This window comes from Heterocephalus glaber, unplaced genomic scaffold, assembly GCF_053883595.1.
Source record: "Heterocephalus glaber isolate CG9 unplaced genomic scaffold, H.glaber_assembly_v1.0 deba00001610, whole genome shotgun sequence".
Classification (NCBI taxonomy): Eukaryota; Metazoa; Chordata; class Mammalia; order Rodentia; family Bathyergidae; genus Heterocephalus; species Heterocephalus glaber.
The window spans coordinates 25,310,830-25,331,899 of NW_028258381.1; the positions used below are offsets into that span (position 1 = coordinate 25,310,830).

A 21,070-nucleotide genomic window follows, 5' to 3' on the forward strand; every position below is an offset into this window, starting at 1 on the left:
CTTTGTGTTCAGTGTCAGAGATTAAAAAAAAAAACAATGGTACAGTTGTTATGTCATCAGCTGCTGCACTTTTAATTTAGTTTCTTTTTTAAAAAACCCAACAGACATATCTCATTGTAATGAATTCAGCCAAACAGGTTAATTACTCCTCCAAGCTAGTGGAAATTACAATATTGTTGCTCGCCTGGGGTTAATGGAGCTGGTCCACCTGCTTGGGACCCCTAAGCAGATGCAATGATGTGACTGACAGGTCAGCTGACTGGATGCATGGAGTGCACTGCAGAAGCAAGCGATTGTGTCCTGTACCAGGAGCCAGCGCCGCACCACCACCCTGGCCTTGAGTGCAAAGCAAGAGTTCCGACCTGGTAGAGCATCCAGGATGAAAACCTGTTTCGCAGCTAAACGTCAGAGAGGTCCTTTTCAATTCTCCTCTGTTTATAAATAATACAACCGCATTGTAGGAAAACACAAGCTACACTGAATATTATTTGAAGCAGTGATCTACACCTAACGGTGTGAAAATCTCCCTTAAATAACACAGTGTAGGAAATACAGAATTAAAGGATGGCTTTGTATGCTGTTAGCCCCATTGCTTCCTTGGAGGAACTTCCAGTCTGTTAAAAGAGAGCACTTTATAATATTCATTTAGCTCTTCAAATAAGCCGTTGGGGTGCATTCTCCAATTATGTCTACTTGACACAGGAGGAAAGTGAGACACAGAGCAGTTAGGTCACTTGCTGAGGACATGGTGAGACTGGATATAAACCAAGCAGGCCTCTAGGGCTTGATCTCCTACTCACAGGAGTATCTTGCTCCTTTCATTCATCTGAGCAAGGTTTTAAAAAACTGTTTCATTTCATTTTACTTCCTTTGGTACTGGGGATTGAACCTTGGGCTTTCACACTGAGCTACATCCATAGCACCATTTATTTATTTATTATTTTTGAGACAGAGTCTGGCTAAGTTGTCCAGATAAGACTCCAACTTGCAACTCTCCTGGCTCCGCCTCCCAAGTGCTCAGATTACAGGCATGCACCACCATGCCCGGCTTAAATATTATTTTATATGGAGCTTAAAAATGTTTTTATAAAGAGAAAGCAAGCAAAAAAGTAGATAAAGAGTACTAGTTTGTATGGCTGTCGGTTCATACTTAATAATGAGCTGACAAGGCTCTAAATTGCTGCCGACTAAGCTGTACGTCTACCTAGCTGTGCAGTCTACCTAGCTCACCTACTGCAGTTTCTACAGTGAACAAATTGGCCATCTTGCTCACTCTAGTTTCTGTTCAAAAAACTCTGTAGGCACTGGGCATTTGTTTAGGTACTGAGGATTGAAATAAAAAGACATACTTCTGGCCCTTGATGAGCTTACAATCTAGAAAGAATCCCACCACTTTTTGTTTGCAGACTAAACAGTTAACAGCAAAATAGCATCCATATCTTGCCCTTTTAAAACAACTGAATTATATTATTGTCTATTTCCCCTACACCACCGTCACTGGACTGGAAGATGGTTCCCAATCCTGGATAAAGAAAAGCAGGTTAATTTAATATATGATCCCACAGGTGTAAGAAGGAATATCCTTGGTTAAAACATAGAATACATTTGAAAACTAAAGGTGGCAGCTTTGGGATTCGAATCTTATTAGAAACACTCTGATTTACACATTCATGTTATCCTTCCCTTTCATCCAGCACAAAAGCCCACAAGGACAACACCAACAAAACAAAACCAACAATTATAACAAGAACTGAGGAGACAGAAATACTGTAATGACAAACATGGATAGGCTTTTTTTTTCCATCCATATACATGGACTAGTTAAATTATCAAACAAAGGTAAAATCCATGCTCCTCAACTAACATTAACATTGACTGCTAAACCTCAATGTGTTTTGGGAAGTCAGCAGATATTTTTAACACATTATGCTTCTAACATCAACGACAGAGTGATCATTTCTCAGTGGTAGCGTTTGATACTAGTCTTGGCGCTTGGGTTGCTGTCAAGACCAGAAAGGTGATTTGCACCACCCAGTTCTGATGTCTGGTTAAAGCAGGGAAACACACAAGTACACACTCACATCCAACCAGTTGTATTTTTTGGTGTGTGTCTGAGACATGGTGGGGTGCCAGCGATCCACAGTCATCTACCCTCATGTACACTTGGACACACACACATATTGGGCACAACACAGGCACACGTTACCCCAGCAACCCCACTGGGGCTGGGTCCCTCCCGTCTTGTTCTGAGACCTGCGGGCCCCGGGTGGTCCTATTCTTACTCTGACCAGGTTTGAGGTCTAACCTTCTCTCCGATGGCTCGGACCTGCCATGGGGGACTCCAGCCCTTCTGCAGTTCTCGCCACGGTCCCTCCGGGCGCGGTCAGCTCGTCCTGCCACGGCCCGGTGCCATTGGTGGCCTCGGGGTCCAGCTCAGGGCTCTGCACGGAGTCGGGTACTGACTCGAAGGCGCTGTTCTCCTCGTCCTCGTCGTCCTGCGAGGAGAAGACGGTGCTCTCGGAGACCTTGGCGCTGTCCACCGAGGAGAAGCGCGTGTGGCTGGCGAAGCGGCTGCCACCATTGTAGCAGGAGGGGCTGTGGCAGGAGGCGCTGTAGCACGAGGAGCTGTAGCACGACGTGCTGTAGCAGGAGGAGCTGTAGCACGAGGGGCTGCAGCACGAGGCATCGCAGCCCTCGCAGCTGTGCTCGCCACCCGGCCTCGGGCTGGAGTCGCTCTCACTCCCCGTGCTAGGATGCGCATCGCCCTCGGGGCCCGGGAGCAGGCCCTCGGGGTGGCCGGGGGTCCCCACGCCTGGAAGGCCACCCTGGGGCTCGGCTGCGTCCTCGTCCAGCGCGGGTGGGTCGGCGGCCAGCGTGTCGGCCTCCTCGCTGAGCGCGTCCTTGTCTGAGGCGTCGCGCAGCGTGGGCTCCTCGTCAGCGCCGCCCTCTTCGCGCGCGCACGGCAGGCTGTGCAGCAGCGCGTGGATGCGTATGTAGTGCGTGCGCGGTGTCTCGGGGTCTGCGCAGGCCGCCGCAATCACAGTCTCCAGCTCGGACACCGGCAGTGAGCATGGCCGGCTTCGTCTCTTGGCCAAGGCCCGCAGCTGCAAGGCACGCTCGCCCTGCTCCGGGTTGGAAGCCTCGCCCTCTTCCATCTCCACCTCCTCCTCCTCCACCTGCTCCTGCTTCTCCGCCTCTTCTTCCTCCTCTTCCCTTCCTGCCCCGCTCCCGGGAGCTGCTTCCTCTTGCCCCAGCTCCTCCTCGTTGGCGAGAGCATCGCCATCCTCCAGCAGCAGCGATGGTGGTGCCTCCTCATCCAGGCCAAGCCCTTCGGCCAGTTCCTCTGCACTCAGGGTGGGCTGGGTGTCCTGTGGCTCCCCAGCCCCCTCGGGTTCTTCAAAGGCCTTGCCCTGGTCTCCTGCCTCCATGATGCAGGACACATCTTCCACTGGCCCTGCAGGCTCCAGGCTCTGGTTTCCTGCACCGTCCATCTCGTTGTCCTCACTCAAGGGATCTGCCTTCAAGATCTCGCAGGGATTGGGAACATCATCTGGAGGTTCTACGCGGCTGCTTCCCACCAGGCTGTTCATGAGGCTGCTCTGAGTTTCTGCGGACTCAGGCTCAGTGCTCAGTGAAATCTCCTCATCATCTGCTGGCAAGAAGAAAACTATGTCATTCCTTCCGGAAGAAAGCATAAGGCTAATGGTCCACTGTGCAGCAATGGAAGTTGCCACTAAGGAATTTCTACAGTAGGGTATTGGATGTAGGGTTTGATGAGGGTTTCTCATTGGGCAGAGATCTGCTGAAAAATTCTGTAAGAGTGAGTTCTTGTTATGTTAATGACAATTTACAGTAGTGGGTATATTTTTGAATTTTGTTGTTGTTGTTGTTAAAATGCCCAGATAGAAGATGCCCGACAGTGTTTGCTACAGGGGATGGCTTCCAGAGATGGGGTGGTTTATGGTTCTTTGAGATCACTGGCAAAGTTAATTGTACTGGCTCAGAATGTTTTCTCTGGATGGATCTCAAAGGGTGCCTGAACGGATGAGCCAGGTTCTTAGGCAACTAGAGAGAATAAAGGGGTGGATGACAGATGGGAGCAATCACAGTCATTTGAGCTTATTGCAACAGAAAAATAAACAAGGTCTCCACAGGAAGCAGCCATTCAAGGAGCAGCAAGTACTGTTTAACTCTCCCTCCCTCAACTGCTTCACCATAGGATTCCTTACCTGAGGTGAATGCCTGCATTTCAAGTACACTAGGGCAATTCACTAGTTGAAGAAAAATAATCTCTTAAGTGAACGGTAAAGCTATACTTACGCTTACACCACAGAAGAGTCAGTTTTATTCTCAAAAGGTAGCAAAAGGCTGATTTTCACAGGCTAAAGCAGTCAAAGTGTTTACTTATAATCTGAGATATACACTGGGTGTAGAACAGTACAATTGGAGTTTAATGACTGTGTCATAATAAACTCCTCAGTCTAGATTCTCGAAATCTTTGCAGGTTTTAACAGCAAGTCATAAATGTGGCCCAAGAGAGCCTAGCAAGTCTCAGCATGATCTATACATACTATTGGGGCTATGGGAGGAGAACAAAAGTGGAAATTATGAGGCATCTCATCATTCTTACTTAGAAATATGTTTTAGCCTCCAAAACCAAACATGGGGATGATTCTGAAATTTTCTAATGTATATTTTTCTATTTTCTCTGTGATACTGTAAGAATTCATTGTGTAGTCATAGTTCTTCAATAATACAACAATCTTCAGCTATGGGGTAGTCTATATCCAGTGATGTGGTAGAAAGAGATGTTTCCTATTCATTCACTTGCTTTTGTGTACAATGATTAAATATCTATTGAGCACCTTCTATGTGGGTGTTGCCAGTACTTGCCAATGAAGATGTCTCTCTGTCTACGTTGGCCACATTGTCGACCCCCATTGCACTGGGTAACCCTCTACCTTTGGGTCACCAAAGCAAAGAAGAGCCTCTCAATCAAGGAACAGCAACCTGGCTTCCAGAATACATAACTGGCTTCTAGGTCTCAAAGGAAGATAGAGAAGCACAAAACCTAGGACATGTCTGGAGAGAACCACGGTTACTGTGTTTTAGAGAAAGGAACACACTAGGACAGTAGCCTAGGACAGGACAAGACATGAAATTCATGCTGAAAATACCTGGGTGGATGGAGGAAGTGATCTCAAATCGGAATTGCAGTTGTCCACTCACATGATCTGTTGGAAGCCTTCGGCCAAGTGTGTAGCTGACAACCCTATCCCTAGAAGGAAATAAGCACCATCACAGATCTGGTCAATACTTCTTCTTGTATAGACCATACAGTGTGCTGTCTATACTAGCAGCTGAGACATGCAGTCCCAGGGGAGCCTTGATAACAGGAGGCCTTGATCTGGTCTGGTACATAGGAGATGATCTTAAGGTAAAAATGGGAACACAGATATGGTCAATTACAAGGTAATTCTTAATACTCCAAAACCCAGCAAACTATAGCCTCTAATTTTGGCCACCACTTGTTTTTGTGTGGCCTGGAGCTTTTAACATGTTTAAATAGTTGGAAATAAAAACACAATCCACAGAAGAGTAATATCTCACGAGACATGAAAATTACATGAAATTCAAATTTCAGTGTCTGTAAATAAGGTTTTATTGGGATGAAGTCACGCTGATTTGCTTATATTGTCTGTGACTACTTTCATGCTGTGGTAGGGGGGTTCAGCAGTTTGTACAGAGACCATATCACCTGCAAAGCCTTAGCTATTTATTTCCTAGCCTTTACAAAAAAGTTTGTTAACCTGTGTTCTAGAGAATAAAAAGAAGGAAAAATAAAGACAAGTCAACATCTTTTGCTTGCTTTTCTTGTGCAGATCACTATTTCCCAAACATGCCCTTAACTCAGGACAGTGCCAAAACATGCATGTCACGGGGTACATATATAATGTATGTGTAAGAAGAGGTGCCATCGAGGTGTGGTAAGAGCCTGTGGTTGCTGTGGAAAGCCACCTGCTGCAGGATGGAGCAGGGCAAGACTTGTGGGCCAAGTTCAGTGGTCTTTGACTTCCACTTACACCAACTGCAGGGCTTGCACGTACAGAGACCCTTAGTCTCCACCTTGGACTCTTGGCTCCATCCCATCTACACACTCAAAGCAATTTCTTAATTACTAGAAAGGAAGTTATCCAGGGGGATCAACCTAAAGGTTTGCCGTTATTTTTTCATAAAAAATGCAGCTTTGGCAAAGTAAATTGCCCCTACCTTGGCCAAAATAAAAAGACTGACTACCTTGGGATGTACAGGAATTAACAAATCCAGTGTCCCCAATGATAACAAAAACATACAGTATTCTAAGACCAATTCCTACGCTGTATTCCTTCCATGTATTCATTTGTGACATTTACATAAAAGGATGAAAATCACTGGCTGGTAGTGTTTTAACATTTTGTTCTAGAAAACACTGATGTTGGGAAACAATATATATTCCAGTGATTCACTGACTTGATGTTTTTCTTTGCTAAGCCATAATTTAGTGTTTAGTGTCAGAAGTTCATTAAACTAAAGCATTATAGATAGGAAAAACAGGATGAGCTACAAAATTTCGTCTATGTAGACCTTGGTTAACATTATGAAGTAGGTATATTTTGACAGTAAGCAAGATATATGAACTCAAATCTTAATTGAATCAACTTAAAAATGACCAGATGGTAACATGGAAATACGGTGGTACCTCGATTCATGAACTTAATTTGCTCCATGATTTTGGAAAAGATGACCATGTTCGTGTTTGTGTGGGAAACATGGCCGTGGTCCTGTTGTCACCTGACGCAGAGTTCACAAACAAATAATTTTCCCAAATGCTTCTATTTGTGAACCAAAATTGTTTGCAAACAAAAGCACTCATGAATTAAGGTACCACTGTATATTTATTATGCTTTGCATTTGCCTTCTAAGATTTTCTTTATACAACTCAATCCACAAGTTGCCCTAAAAAGTACTCTGTTGACACGAAGTGTGTACTGTGTCTTTGAGTAACTTCCATTGTCCAACTGGGGTCTGAGGTAGCACCACTAAGAAGTCTTCCAAAGTGAAGAAAAGATGGCTGAGGTTAAGAGCCAGCTGAAGGATAGGACATTACAGGTAAAAGGATGGAGGGAGTGCTAGAACTGGTGTGGGGGGGGGCGGGGCGGGGCACAACTGTCTGAAGGCAGGGAGAAAGCAATGGATTCAGGGGACTTACAGGAAGTGTATTTGTGAGGACAGAGGGAAGCTGCAGTGGAAGGGGGGTTTGCTTCTGTTCTAGATGTGTTCTGGGAATCTGCCATGGCCTAGTCCAAATGACTATTGTTTCTAAGTCATCACCCTCATGTCCTGCTCCTTTTATACTGGATGGCTCCAGGATGGGCAGCGTTGCAGAAGTGGCTGTCAGGGGCTGTGTGTCATCCCATCAGGGGAGGTGAGAAGAGAGTACCTCCCTGCTTGCTGCTGCTCCTCTTAGAGAGGGGTTTTAAGCTCAGTTATACTTTGGGCTTTTCCTTTGCCTTGGTTGGCAAGAACACTAGAAATATCAAGCTAATTCTGTGCAGGTTATAGAATGTATTTTTAAACCTCAATTGCTTGCTTTCACCACTTGCGGGAAGTGTCTTCCAAAAGAGTTAGTCTAGGAGGGCAGGATAATGACAAGAAGAAATGAGCCAGGAGCTTGAGCTTATGAAAAATACTTAGCATTGAGGTACAGATGGTTTCTCTCCGTGGCTGCAGTGAGCACCACAGAGCAGTTCAACAGGTACTAACTGAATATTTAGTACACACTAAGCAGCAGTGTGCTCAGTGCTAGGGTGTAAAGAATCCTACATAGCTGGGCATAGTGGTACAAGCCTGTAATCCCAGCACTCTGTGAGGCTGAGACAGGAGAATGTTGAGTTCAAGCCCAGCCTGGGAAACTTGGCGATTTAGCAAGATTCTATCTCAAAATAAAAAAATAAAAAAATAAAACTAGGGCTGGGAATGTAGCTTAGTGTGAAGGGCCTGATTCAACCCTGGCCCCTCTCTCTATGTGTATATATACCTACACAGCCTCTTTATTCTCCTACAGCCTGCCTCCTGGCAGAGTTTTACCAGTGTAAGAGCAGAGAGTAGGTTAGAGAAGAATAATGAAGTGAGGCCAATGATAAAACTATAAGGTGTGACTGAAAAATACAGCTAATGTTTAAATTTTTTGGTAAAATTTATTATAATAAAACACACATTCACACACTGCCATTAATTCCCTTCAAAATACCCCCCGCCCCACACACACACTTCAAACACTGTTGGCCTATTGCCACTTTCCGAGGCAGTTCTGGAAGTCTTCTTTGATGAGTGTCTTTAGTTGCACTGTCATGGCTACCTCAATGTCCTAAATTGTTTCAAAAATGTTTCCCCTTCATGGTCATTTTGACTTTGGGGAAGATCCAGAAATTGCATTGCTCCAGATCCAGTGAATAATGTGGAGGAGGATACAGCATGTTTTTATGAGCCTAGGTTTCCCTTGAATGGCACTCTGGCAGCAGCATTACTACATTTTTGATCACACTTCATAAAGACTCTCATGAAAGTGAACTTCAGAACTGCTTCAGAAAATGGCAAGAACAATGGGATGGATGTGTTTAAAGCAAAGGGAGAATTTTGAGGGAAATTAGCGGCAGTGTGTCTTCTACTGTAATAAAATTTTAAAAATTTGTACATTTTCATCATACCTCATAGACAATCAGTCCCAGGAACCCTGCAAAGAGCCTACTAGGGGTCTTGGTCTTTTGGAGAGAGACAGGTGTGTGTTAGCCTCAGCTGCATCTCTGGCCCTCACATGCTTCGGCTTAGGGAATTACTCATCCCTTCTAAGTTCTTTTTCTGTATTTGGAAGAACAGAAGTGATATGAGGACTAGATGAACTAACAAGGATCGTGAAGAGCACCATTCCTTTGTTGAGTTCCTAATATGTGTAGAGATTCTGTTAGGATCTTTAAGTACACTTTTTGTTTGTTTGATGCCTGCCTACAACCATGACAGGGGAAGCGAAAGGACTGTGTTTGAAACAGCAATCGCTCAATATACATCGGCTCCCTTTGGTTTGAGAGTTAACAGTATGTGTGTACATGGCTGCACACATGCTATAAGGTTCCAATTAAATAGCTTTACAATAATCATTAGTCGTGCCCAAGTCGTGCCAAAGAACTTTAAGACATGGGGAAATTCTGCAGGGTGTTTCTCATTCTTTTCATTCTAAGGGTTATATCATATTGAAGCATATGTTTATAGTCAAAGAGTTATGCCTAGTGTTTGCAAATATAGTTGCTTTTACCTAAAGAAGTAAGTATTATACATAAGGAGTTTTTTGGGTCATTATTCATTTTAATGAGAACTGTGGGTGAACATGAACGTAAATGATCCAAAGCACAGAAACATATTCTCATAAATAACTGAATTCTGCAAGTGACATAATTAATGTTATTCCATAAGAATTTGTGTTTTCAAAATGCCATTCATTTTGTCTAGCATTTTCTGCACATAGAAGCATCTTCTGAGATACTCTACTCAAGTAACCTAGCTTTTCATCTTGTTATAGAAATGTCATTTATGATTAAATTCTAAATACAAGATAGGCATATGAAGAAAATAATATTCTTTATAGTAAAACAAACTTTAACATCTATTTATGCAGAAAAATGTCTCACTGATGATTTCTCTTAATACTGTCTTAGAATTCTCTGCTCTCTTACATATGTAACCTGGGATATACAAGGAAAAGGAAAAGATTTGTTTAATTGAATGTTATAGTGCAGACAATATAACTACTGGGAGAAGCCAAGGAAATGCAACATTTTAGTTTTATTCTCTGTGAGACTCTATATTATTGTAGCTTCCAAGCTCCTTTGTGGCCTGGCCTGTTGGACAAAGCCCAGTGACACTGAGCTCCCAGTCACAGGTTTACCCTATGGCGTGTCTCTCCAGGAGTCTCTGGACAGGCATCGACAGCTTTCCCAGGAAGCGCTTGATGATAGGGCGGCTCTTGGCAAACTTGTCCTTCACCTCAATTTCTAGCACATCAGTGGGCAAGGACACAAAACTGAATTGCTGCAATGAAAGAATAGGTCACATCAATTAACTGAGAGCTTCAGGAGCTGCCCAATTCCCAGTCCATCTGCCTGGAGGACGTCATGGTAAAAATCCCCAGCTGCCATGTCTAGGTCTAGAAATGCTGTGAGCAATGTTTATTCAGTACATGGGGGTTGGCAGTGAGATGCTCCTGGGTGCTCAAAAATAGGGTTATTCTTTGAAATATAAACAATAAAATCAGCACAAATGAAAGAGAAAGAATACCACCCAAGCCTCACAATACTTTACTTGACTAAAGATATTACCATCATTGAAGAAAGAACAAGAATAAACCCACCTACAGTTAAGGAAATGTCCCATAAATCAACAAGGCCACATCATAGTTCGTAATTATAATGATAGAGAGGTTTAAAAAAGTTTTACAGTATAATACCTGGCATTCTTGAGAGCTGGGAAAAGGGAAGGATTTCACTCTATGTTAGATGGAATGTAAATTGAATTGATCTTTGGAAAGAGAACAGCCCAGTGATGGCGAATCTTTTAGAGCTTTCAATTGATACAAACAGCCCACTGTAGTATGCGAGCTGCAGGTTTGCCACCACTAGAATAGTCCATATTTATTGGCATTTAAACTGCCATTTCCTGTCAACCAAGAATTCAAATTATAGTGATTTTTTTCTTCTGGATTAACTCACACAAGTGTGCAAAAGGTATATTTTACAAGAATGTTCACTGGAGCATTACTAAGAATAAGAGTGGGAAAAACCCCTAAACTGTCTATCATTATGAAACAGACAAAAAAGATAGGTAAATTGAATATGCACTACCAAGACACCTGGTAAAATAAATGAAAAAGCAAAGCACAAAAGAATATGAAGAATGGGATTCTGTTTATACTTGGAACTGCAGAAAATGCCTAGAGGAGTTTACTACAAACTGTGAACTCTAGGGAATGGGGTGGGAGGGGAGGAGAGGAAGAAAGCCTTTTACATTTTATTGCATTTGATTCTAAACTGTTCATTTTCAAAATAGCACATGATGTGTCTTTTTAAATGGAAGCAACAACAATTTTAAATAAAGACTGTGATCATTTGAATTTGGTCTGGTCATCAACAAAGGGTAGAAAGGAGACAACCCAGACTATCTGGGAGGAAGGAGTCTTAACATTGAACCTTAATCAAGGACTAGGAAACATTTCAACAATACGGTTATTTTCTTTCATTCTGACTAATTCCTAACAGCAATCTTTTAACTTTAGTTGATTTTGATTTACTGAGATATAATATACTGGGCATGCCAATGTTAATATCTTCTCTGGGGCAGTCAGGACAAACTAAGGCATACTATAGTAACAACCAACATCCAAATCTCAGTGACTCAAAATGGCCAAATCTGAGTTCATATTCTCATACTTATTGGGGGCCATTGGAACTGCCAACAGCACAAACATTGCCAGGCACGGTAACAGAGGCAGAAGAGAGCTCAAGAAGCTCTTTTCTTTTTTTGGCAAATAAATGTTCATTTCCAAACATAATTCCTCATCATACTAGCCAATCCCAGGAAGCAGGGAGTAGGATCCTATAGTGTGCTAGGAGGTACAGAACAGAGATATTTGGCAAACGGTAATCATGACATCTATATTCCCCATGTGGTACTTCTAATTTCTTTTTTTAAAAAATACTCTTAATTGAGATTTCTGGGAAGATAGTGGCATGGTGAACAATAGAGAAACAGCCTCCCCGAGATTTGGTGCCCAGATGTTGGAATACAGCAATGTGAGGAAGAAAAGAAGGAGGGCAGTGTGTCCCTGGGACCCAGCAAAGATCTGAAGCAAGAATTGAAGCCCATGGGGAGAGCAAAAAGAGAGATCTCAATGCAGAAGAAGGAAGTGGCAAGTGGTGCTTTCTCCCTGAGCCTTGACTCACAACATGGGAGGGATGGCTCAAGGCTGCAGAACTACTGGTGACCCCAGAGGCCTCCATGGCAAAACACACCAGTGGAATGGAGCAGTGGATGCAAGGGATTACAGTGGCTGATGAGTTATTTGGATTCAGATGTCCCCCAGGAGAGGGTGATTGGCTGGTAGCCAGCTTGGGGAAGAACCAACTGAGTTTGGAACTGAGAGCAGCTGTGAGCTGGCTCCATCTAGTGGCTCCCTATGTCAGGGTGAAGCAGAACCTAGTACAAATAGGCAGGAGGTCAAGGAGCCGAGTTCAAGTCAGCAGAGCCAAGTTCAAGCAGGCAGGAGGCATATGGAGTACTGTAAGCTGAACAAATTGGGTCCCAGCCTCATAGCCAGAAACCAGCCTGAATTTCAGTGAAACCAAAGGTGCAGGCTTGCTGGGATTATCTACTATCCCACTGTAAATGTACAACTGGCTTGCTGGAATTATTCAACATGGATCTTGGCTCTGTCTGCCCACCCAGTCTATCAGTGACAGCAGAGATCCCCCCTGAATGAACATTTTTTCTTTTCTTGTTTTTGATTTCTTTTATCTTGATTGTTCTTCCTTCTCTCTTTCCCTCCTGTCTTCTTCACCAGTTTTCCAAAGTTCAAGTAATTTTCCTTTATCATAAAGCCTTGCTTCTAATCTCTTCCTCTTCTTCTGTTTGTCTATTTTTTGCCCCTAACCCTTTAAAAAATTTCTTCCCTGGGGGTAAGATCACTAAATTGAGGGCACGCTTACTGTATACAATTTTCTGGTTTGTTTTAGATTTTGTTATATAACCACAAATCTAGTTCATATTGTTAAAAGGGCAAATTAATAGTTACCACACTGTGTCATTCTCTAGTCTGTGCTTGGTGCTATTGTTATTGCTGATTGTACTGCTTTAGCCAAGGTGATATAATTGTTCTCATCTGTTGTTCTCCCTGGTATGCTAAGAAGGAGACTGCCTAAGGATCATAAACAATACTATAGGCCGGTGCCAAAGAAACAGGGGCTAGGTGAAATAGGCAGCAATTTCTCATCCCCAATAAATTGAAGAGGTAGAATCTTACAACAGATTCAAAATCCAGAAACCATCTGGAAGACATCTCTGAGAGGTAGTCATTTTCTAAGCAATAAAGCTACCTGCCATTAGCAATTTACAAGCATCAACCCAGGAATTAAACTAAAAAAATAGAAAATGAGAAGGCAGAGAAGCAAGATGCAATTGGGATTCCAGCTCACCAATGGACTGTAACTCCATGAATCACAACAGAGTGAATACACTTCTAGGTCACCAAAGGCAAACCCAGGGGACAAATGAGGTGGAATACCTGGGCTTCCTGAAGTGGTAACAGCAAAAGTAACAAAGCAGATGAATGAGGCCCTAGAAAAAAATCAAATCAGAAATAAATTCTCAGATAACTACAGAGAGGATGACCATAATGAAAGACATTGTTAGTGATTCTAGAGCAGATACTGATAAAAAAAAAAAGAGGAGCTTAGGAAAATGAGGGAAACCATGAACACTCAACATAGGAAACAAATGGAATTCAGGAAACAGGTTCAATCAGATATCCAGGAAATTAAAAATTTCATTGAAAGTATGCAGTAGAATGAGTTTATGTGAGAACAGAATTACAGATATAGAAGACAAGATTGCAGTTAGTGACCATGAAAAGAAAAATTTCTTAAAAATTGCAAGGGAGCATGAAAAATTAATCCAACAGCTGCTAAATGATGCAAAGAAGAATAACACAAGATTGGCTGAAGTCAGTGGAAAAGCAGAAGATACTGAAAATCACATAAAAAATCTTTTTCACAGAAGTAATGGCAGAAAATTTCCAAAGTACAGAATAAAATTTTTGACATACAAATAAGTGAGGCATATAGAACTCTAATTAGTCATGATAAAAATAAATTTAAAACAAGGCATATAATAGTCAAGATTACAGAAATTCAACACCAGAAGAGAATATTAAAAGCTGTTAGAGAAAAGAAACAAATCATATATAAAGGAAAGCCCATCAGAATCACAGCAGGCTTTTCAACACAAACCCACAAGTCAAGGAGAGCTTGGAGCCCAGTATTTCAAACCCTAAAAGACAACAACCTCCAATCCAGATTGATGTACTTTGCAAAACTATTTTTCAAAATTGATGGAGAAATAAGATACTTCCATGACAAAGAACACCTGAAAATATTCATGACCACCAAACCAGCACTACAAAATGTTCTGAAGGACATTCTAGAAGGAGATAAGAGGACTACAACTCCATGAATCACAACAGAATGAATCCACAAGGCAGGGCAAGTAATTAAACAGAAGAGAGAGAAAGGGAACCAACAACAGGAAAATAACATAATAAAAATAAGTCAATACATAACAGTTATAACCGTCTATGTAAATGGTCTCAATTCACCAATCAAAAGAAACATCCTGGAAGAATGGATCAGGAAACAAGATCCAACAATATGCTGCATACAAGAAACACATTTAATTCAAAAAGAAATTCAGAGTCATACTGAAAACATCGAATCAGCCCTATGCAGACAGGCAGGTCTGTGGACGCAGTCCCAAGGTCGCCAGTCGGACTGAAAACACCAAATCAGCCCACGCCCCAGCAGCAATCCACTGGACGCCCCCCCCGCCCCCGCTCCTTTGGCCTCTTCTCTGTACAGCCACCTGGTTCCACACTACAAAGACACAGAGGACACTGGACCACCAGACCACTGTACTAGAGCTAATCAAGTTCTCAGCATTTAAAGAATTCCTTCCCAGAGGTAGAGGGTTCTGAGCCACTGTCCCACTGTTCCTGATCCAGAGGAAGGGGATTCCAGGCCGCCAAACATCCCACTGCTCCCAGCCCAGAGGAAGGGGGTTTCGGGCCGCCATCCCTACCGCCCCTCCCAGCCCCTGGCCCACCTCTCCCAGCTCAGAGGAGGTGAGCTGCATGGACGCCAACAGCACCCCTCCTGCCCCCCCAACTGAAATGAGAAAACATGTAAATAAGTCTCAAAACTAGTTTTCCAGATCACCTACAGCAACCCCAAAGGGAAATGAGATGGAACACTCGGATACTCAACCACCTGGACCCACTGAACTGGCAACAAAAGGGGATCTGGAAAAAATAAAATCAGAAATAATTTCTCAGATAACAGGAGAAATTGTGCTCCTAGTGCAACACATGATTAATAAGTCAAGAGAGGAGCTGAGGAATATGATGGAATCCCAACTTAGGAAACAAATGGAATCCATAAAACAGATGCAAATAGATTTCCAGGAGATGAAAAACTCCACTGAAAGTCTACACAACAGAATGAGCCAATGTGAGGCAAGAATTTCAGATATAGAAGATAAGATTGCAATTAATGACCAGGAAAATAAAAATTGTTTCGAAATTATAAGGGAACACGAGAAATCAATCCAGCAGCTGCTAGATGATGCAAAGAAGAATAACCTAAGACTGATTGGAGTCAATGAAGAAACAGGAGAGAGTGCAGATGACATAAAAAAAAACTCTTCATAGAAGTAATGGCAGAAAACTTCCCAAGCAGGGGAAAAGAACTTGACATACAGATAAGTGAGGTGTATAGGACTCCAAATAGCCTTGGTCAAAAAAAATTTACACATAGGCATATAATTGTTAAGATTCCAGAAACTCAACAGAAGAACAAAGTTCTACAAGCAGTTAGAGAAAAGAAACAAATCACATACAAAGGAAAGCCCATCAGAATCACAGCAGACTTCTCAACACAAACCATCAAGGCAAGAAGAGCTTGGAGTGACATATTCCAAGCCCTAAAAGAAACAGCCTTCAACCCAGATTGATGTACCCTGCAAAACTATCTTTCAAAATGGATAGAGAAATAAGATGCTTTCATGACAAAGAGCACCTTAGGAACATCGTGAATACCAAAGCAGCACTCCAAAGAATTTAACACAATATCCTAGGAACAGACATTGAGGATCACAACCCCAGGAAGCAAAGAAGAATGAACCCATCTGGCACGACAAGAAATTAAATGTAAAGGGGGAAGACCCAACAAAAAGAAAAAGTCATGGCAATGACAAGTCAATACGTTTCAGTTATGACCATCAATGTTAATGGTCTCAATTCACCAATCAAAAGAAATAGACTGGCAGAATGGGTCAAGAAGCAAAATCCAACAATATGCTGCATACAAGAAACACACTTAATTCAAAAGGAAACTCATAGACTGAAAGTTAAAGGGTGGAAAACAATACTCCATGAGATGGGAACCCCAAAAAAAAGGAGGAGTAGCTATCCTCTTTTCAGATCAAGTAGATTTCAAATGAACACTGATTAAGAGAGATGAAGAAGGACACTACATCCTTGTAAAGGGAACAATCCAAAAGGAAGAGATGACAATCATAAATATCTATGCACCAAACACTAGTGCACCCAACTATATAAAACAAATACTAACGGACATGAAAAGTCATATATGCACTAATACAATTGTAGTGGGGGACCTCAACACCCCACTGTCACAAATAGATCAACTAGACAAAAACTAAGTAATGAAATACTAGAACTCAATCAAACTCTTGAACAAATGAACTTAACAGATGTTTACAGAGTCTTCCACCCCACAAAATCAGAATACACATTCTTCTCAGCTGAACATGGGTCATTCTCCAAAATAGACCACATACTCACACATAGAACATGTTTAAGTAAGTTGAAAGGAATTGAAGTTAACCCCTGAATATTATCAGACCATAGTGCAATGAAATTGGAGATCCATAGCAAAAGAAACTGGAAAAATTTCATAAACACATGCAAATTGAACAACACATTTCTGAATACCCAATGGGTCATAGAGGAAATTAAAGAAGAAATCAGACAGTTCCTTCAATTAAATGACAATGACAATACAACATATTGGAATCTATGGGACACAATGAAAGCAGTCTTACCAGGGAAATTCATAGCAGTGAATACACATAGTAGGAAAACAGAATGAGCCCAATTAAACAACCTGATGCTGAACGTCAAGCTTCTAGAAAAAGAAGAGCAGGACAAACTCAAAGCTCATACAAGGGAGGAAATTATAAAGATCAGAGGAGAAATCAATGCAATGGAGACTAAGAGAACAATACCAAAAAATCAATGAAGCCAAGAGTTGGTTCTTCAAAAGAATCAAAAAACTGACAAACCCTTAGCCAACCTTATCAGAAAAGGAAAGAAAAGGCCCAAATCCATGCAATTAGGAACGAAAAGGGTGAAATTACAATAGACCCAGCAGAAATCCAGAGGATCATCAATACCTACTTCCAGAACCTATACGCCAATAAGATGGAAAACACAGAAGAAATGGACAGATTCCTAGATACATATGAATTACCAAAGTTGAATGAAGAAGACCTAAAAATTCTAAGCAACCCAATATCAACCAATGAAATTGAAAACATAATTAAAAACTTATCAACTAAGAAAAGCCCAGGTCCTGATCGCCTCACTCCTGAATTCTACAAGACATTTAGAGAGGAACTGCTACCACTATTGTTTAAATTCTTCAATGAAATTGAAAGGGAAGCAATTATCCCAAATTCATTCCTTGGAAGCAAGCATCACCTTGATCCCCACAGCAGAGAAAGACCCAACCGAAAAGGAGAACTATAGGTCAATCTCACTAATGAACATAGATGCAAAAATCCTTAATAAGATACTGGCAAATAGAATGCAGAAGATCATCAAGAAGATCATACACCCTGATCAAGTGGGATTCATCCCAGGGATGCAGGGATGGTTCAATATACGCAAATCAATCAATGTAATACACTATATCAATAGAGCCAAGGACAAAAACCATATGATTATCTCCATAGATGCAGAAAAAGCATTTGACAAAATCCAACATACATTTATGATAAAAACCCTACAAAAAATTGGAATAGATGGTCTCTACCTCAAACTGATAGAAGCCATCTATGAAAAACCAACAGCCAATATCATACTAAATGGTCAAAAACTGAAATCCTTCACACTAAAATGAGGAACAAGACAAGGATGTCCACTATCACCACTCTTGTTCAATATAGTTTTGGAAACATTAGCCACGGCAATTAGACAAGAGAAAGAAATAAAAGGAATAAAGATAGGAAATGAAGCAGTCAAATTGTCATTATTTGCAGATGACATGATACTCTATATAGAAGACCCCAAGAACTCCACCAAAAGTCTTCTAGACTTAATAATCAAATTCAGTCAAGTAGCTGGTTATAAGGTCAACACACAAAAATCAATAGCTTTCCTCTACATGAATGAGAGACTCACTGAGAGAGAAATAGGGCAAATAATTCCTTTCACAGTAGCATCCAAAAAACTGAAATACCTAGGAATCAACCTAACAAAAGAAATCAAAGACCTCTTCTCTGAAAACTATGGCACTCTGAAAAGAGAGATTGAAGATGATATCAGAAAATGGACAGACATCCCCTGCTCCTGGGTAGGAAGGCTTAATATAGTGAAAATGGTCATACTTCCAAAACTGCTATACAGATTCAATGCAATTCCAATTAAGATCTCAGCAGCATACTTCACAGACCTTGAGAAAACAATCCCAAAATTCATTTGGAACAAGAAGAGACCCAGAGTAGCAAAAGCAATTCTAGGGAACAGAGACATGGCAGGGGGTATCACAATCCCCAACCTGCAACTCTACTACAAAGCTACTGTGATAAAAAAAAAAAACAGCATGGTACTGGCAAAGAAACAGACCTGAGGACCAGTGGAACAGATTAGAAGATGCAGAAACAATGCCAGACACACTCAGCCATCTCATCTTTGACAGAGGAGCCAAACACCCTCACTGGAGGAAAGAGATAGCCTCTTTAATAAATGGTGCTGGAAAAATTGGGCTTCAACTTGCCAAAGATTAAAACTAGACCAATATCTCTCGCCATGCACTAAACTAAAATCAAAATGGATTAAAGATCTAAATATTAAAATAGAAACACTGAACCACTTGGAACAGAGGTTAGGTAGAACTCTTGAAGACATTGGTGTAGGAAAAGATTTTATGAGCAAAACCTCAGTTGCTCATGAACTAGCACAAACAATCAACAAGTGGGATCTCTTCTTATTAAAAAGCTTCTGCACAGCAAGAGAAACCACCAGCAGTGTGAAAAGACAACCCACAATGTGGGAAAATATCTTCACCTGCTCTTCCCCAGACAAAGGTGTACTATCTCAAATCTATAAAGAACTTAAAAAGATCAGACCTCCCAAATTTAAAGACCCAATCCAAAAATGGGCATCTGAAATGAATAGACATTTCTCAGACAAAGGAGTAGAAAAAGCAAATAAATACATGAAAAGATGTTCAACATTACTGGTCATGCGAGAGATGCAAATGAAAACAATGCTGAGATTCCAAGTCACTCCAGAAAGAATGGCTGCTATCATGAAATCAACCAATAACAAATGCTGCCAGGACTGTGGGGAAAGAAAAACCATTCTCCACTGATGGTGAGAGTGTAGACTGGTATGACCACTGTGGAAATCAGTATGGAGATGCCTCAAAGAACTAGGACTGGAAGTCCCATTTGACCCCGCTATTCCAGTGCTGGGGATCTTCCCCAAAGAATTAAAAGAATCATAGCACAGTGATATATGTCCACCCATGTTCATAGCAGCACAGTTTGTGATAGCTAAAGCTTGGAAACAGCCCACATGTCCATCAACTGGAGGCTGGATCAAGAAAATGTGTTTTTTTTTATGAAATGGAGTACTACTCAGGCATCAAAAATGAGAAATTAGAGACATTTATAGCTAAATGGATGTACATTGAGGTGATACTCAAGTGAAATAAGTAGGACACACATGTGTAAATACCGAATAGTTTCTCTAGTGTGAGAAACTGAAAGTGTAAATAAGGACTAAAAGGTATATTAGATAATGTGAAATCAGAGGAAAAGGGGCAAAGGGGAAGGGGAAGTGGGATGGGTAGCAGAAAATAAAGAAGGGAATGAAATTAATATGAGAAAATGAAAGAATGGAAACAAAGTCTTTGTAAATAGGGAGGGATGGAGGCATTGAAGGGAGGGCAGGGTAAGGGGGAAAAGTAAGAACCAAGAGAGATTATGTAAAGGTGCAAATTTCCAATGATGAATCTCGCTATATTGTATACCTAAATTGTACCAATAGAATAAAATTTTTTTTAAAAAGATAGAAAAATAGAGTGAGCTCAAATAAACAACCTAATCTTAAACCTCATGCTTCTAGAAAAAGAAGAGCAAGCCAAACCTAAAGCTCGTATGCGGGAAGAAAATGTAAAGATCAGAGCAGAAATTAATGTAATGGAGACTAAGAAAACAATATAAAGCATTAAGAAATCAAAGAGTTAGATCTTTGAAACTTAAATAAAATTGACAAATCTTTAACAACCTTATCAAAAAAGAAATGACTCAAATCCATGTAAGTGGGAATGAAAAGTGTCAAATCATCTTAGATCCTGCAGAAATCCAGAAGATCATCAACACCTATTTTGGGAACCTTACTCTAATAAGATGGAAAACACCAAAGAAATGAACAGATTCTGAGATATATATGAATTACCAAAGCTGAATCAATAAGTTATAAAAATTCTAAATAAATCAATATTAGTCAATGAAATTGAAGATGTAATTAAAAATGTACCAACAAAGAAAAGCCCAGGTCCTGATGGATTCACTGCTGAATTTTACAAGAAATTTAGAGAAGACCTAATGTCGCTGGTTCTCACACTCTTTAATGAAATTGCAAGGGAAGTAATACTTCATTTCTGGAAGCAAGCATTACCCTGATACCAAAATTAGAGGAGAATCCAATCAAAAAAGAGAACTACAGGCCAATTTTCCTAATAAACATAGATGCAAAAATCCTCAATAAGATATTGGCATAGAGAATGCAACAAATCATCCAGAAGATTATACACCATGACCAAGTAGGATTCATCCCAGGCATGCAGGGATGGTTCATCATATGCAAATGAATAAATGTATATTAACAGAGCCAAGGACCAAAATC

General features: G+C 41.2%; 1 protein-coding gene across 1 annotated transcript in view; it reads right to left on the reverse strand.

Annotated features, from left to right (window-relative positions):
* Hecw1 (HECT, C2 and WW domain containing E3 ubiquitin protein ligase 1) overlaps positions 1–21,070 on the reverse strand; it is a 401,408-nt gene that overhangs the window by 97,815 nt on the left and 282,523 nt on the right. The window contains 3 exon segments of the mRNA XM_087196392.1: positions 2,306–3,652; positions 5,178–5,278; positions 9,980–10,122. Coding sequence (XP_087052518.1) covers positions 2,306–3,652; positions 5,178–5,278; positions 9,980–10,122 — 1,591 coding nt within the window.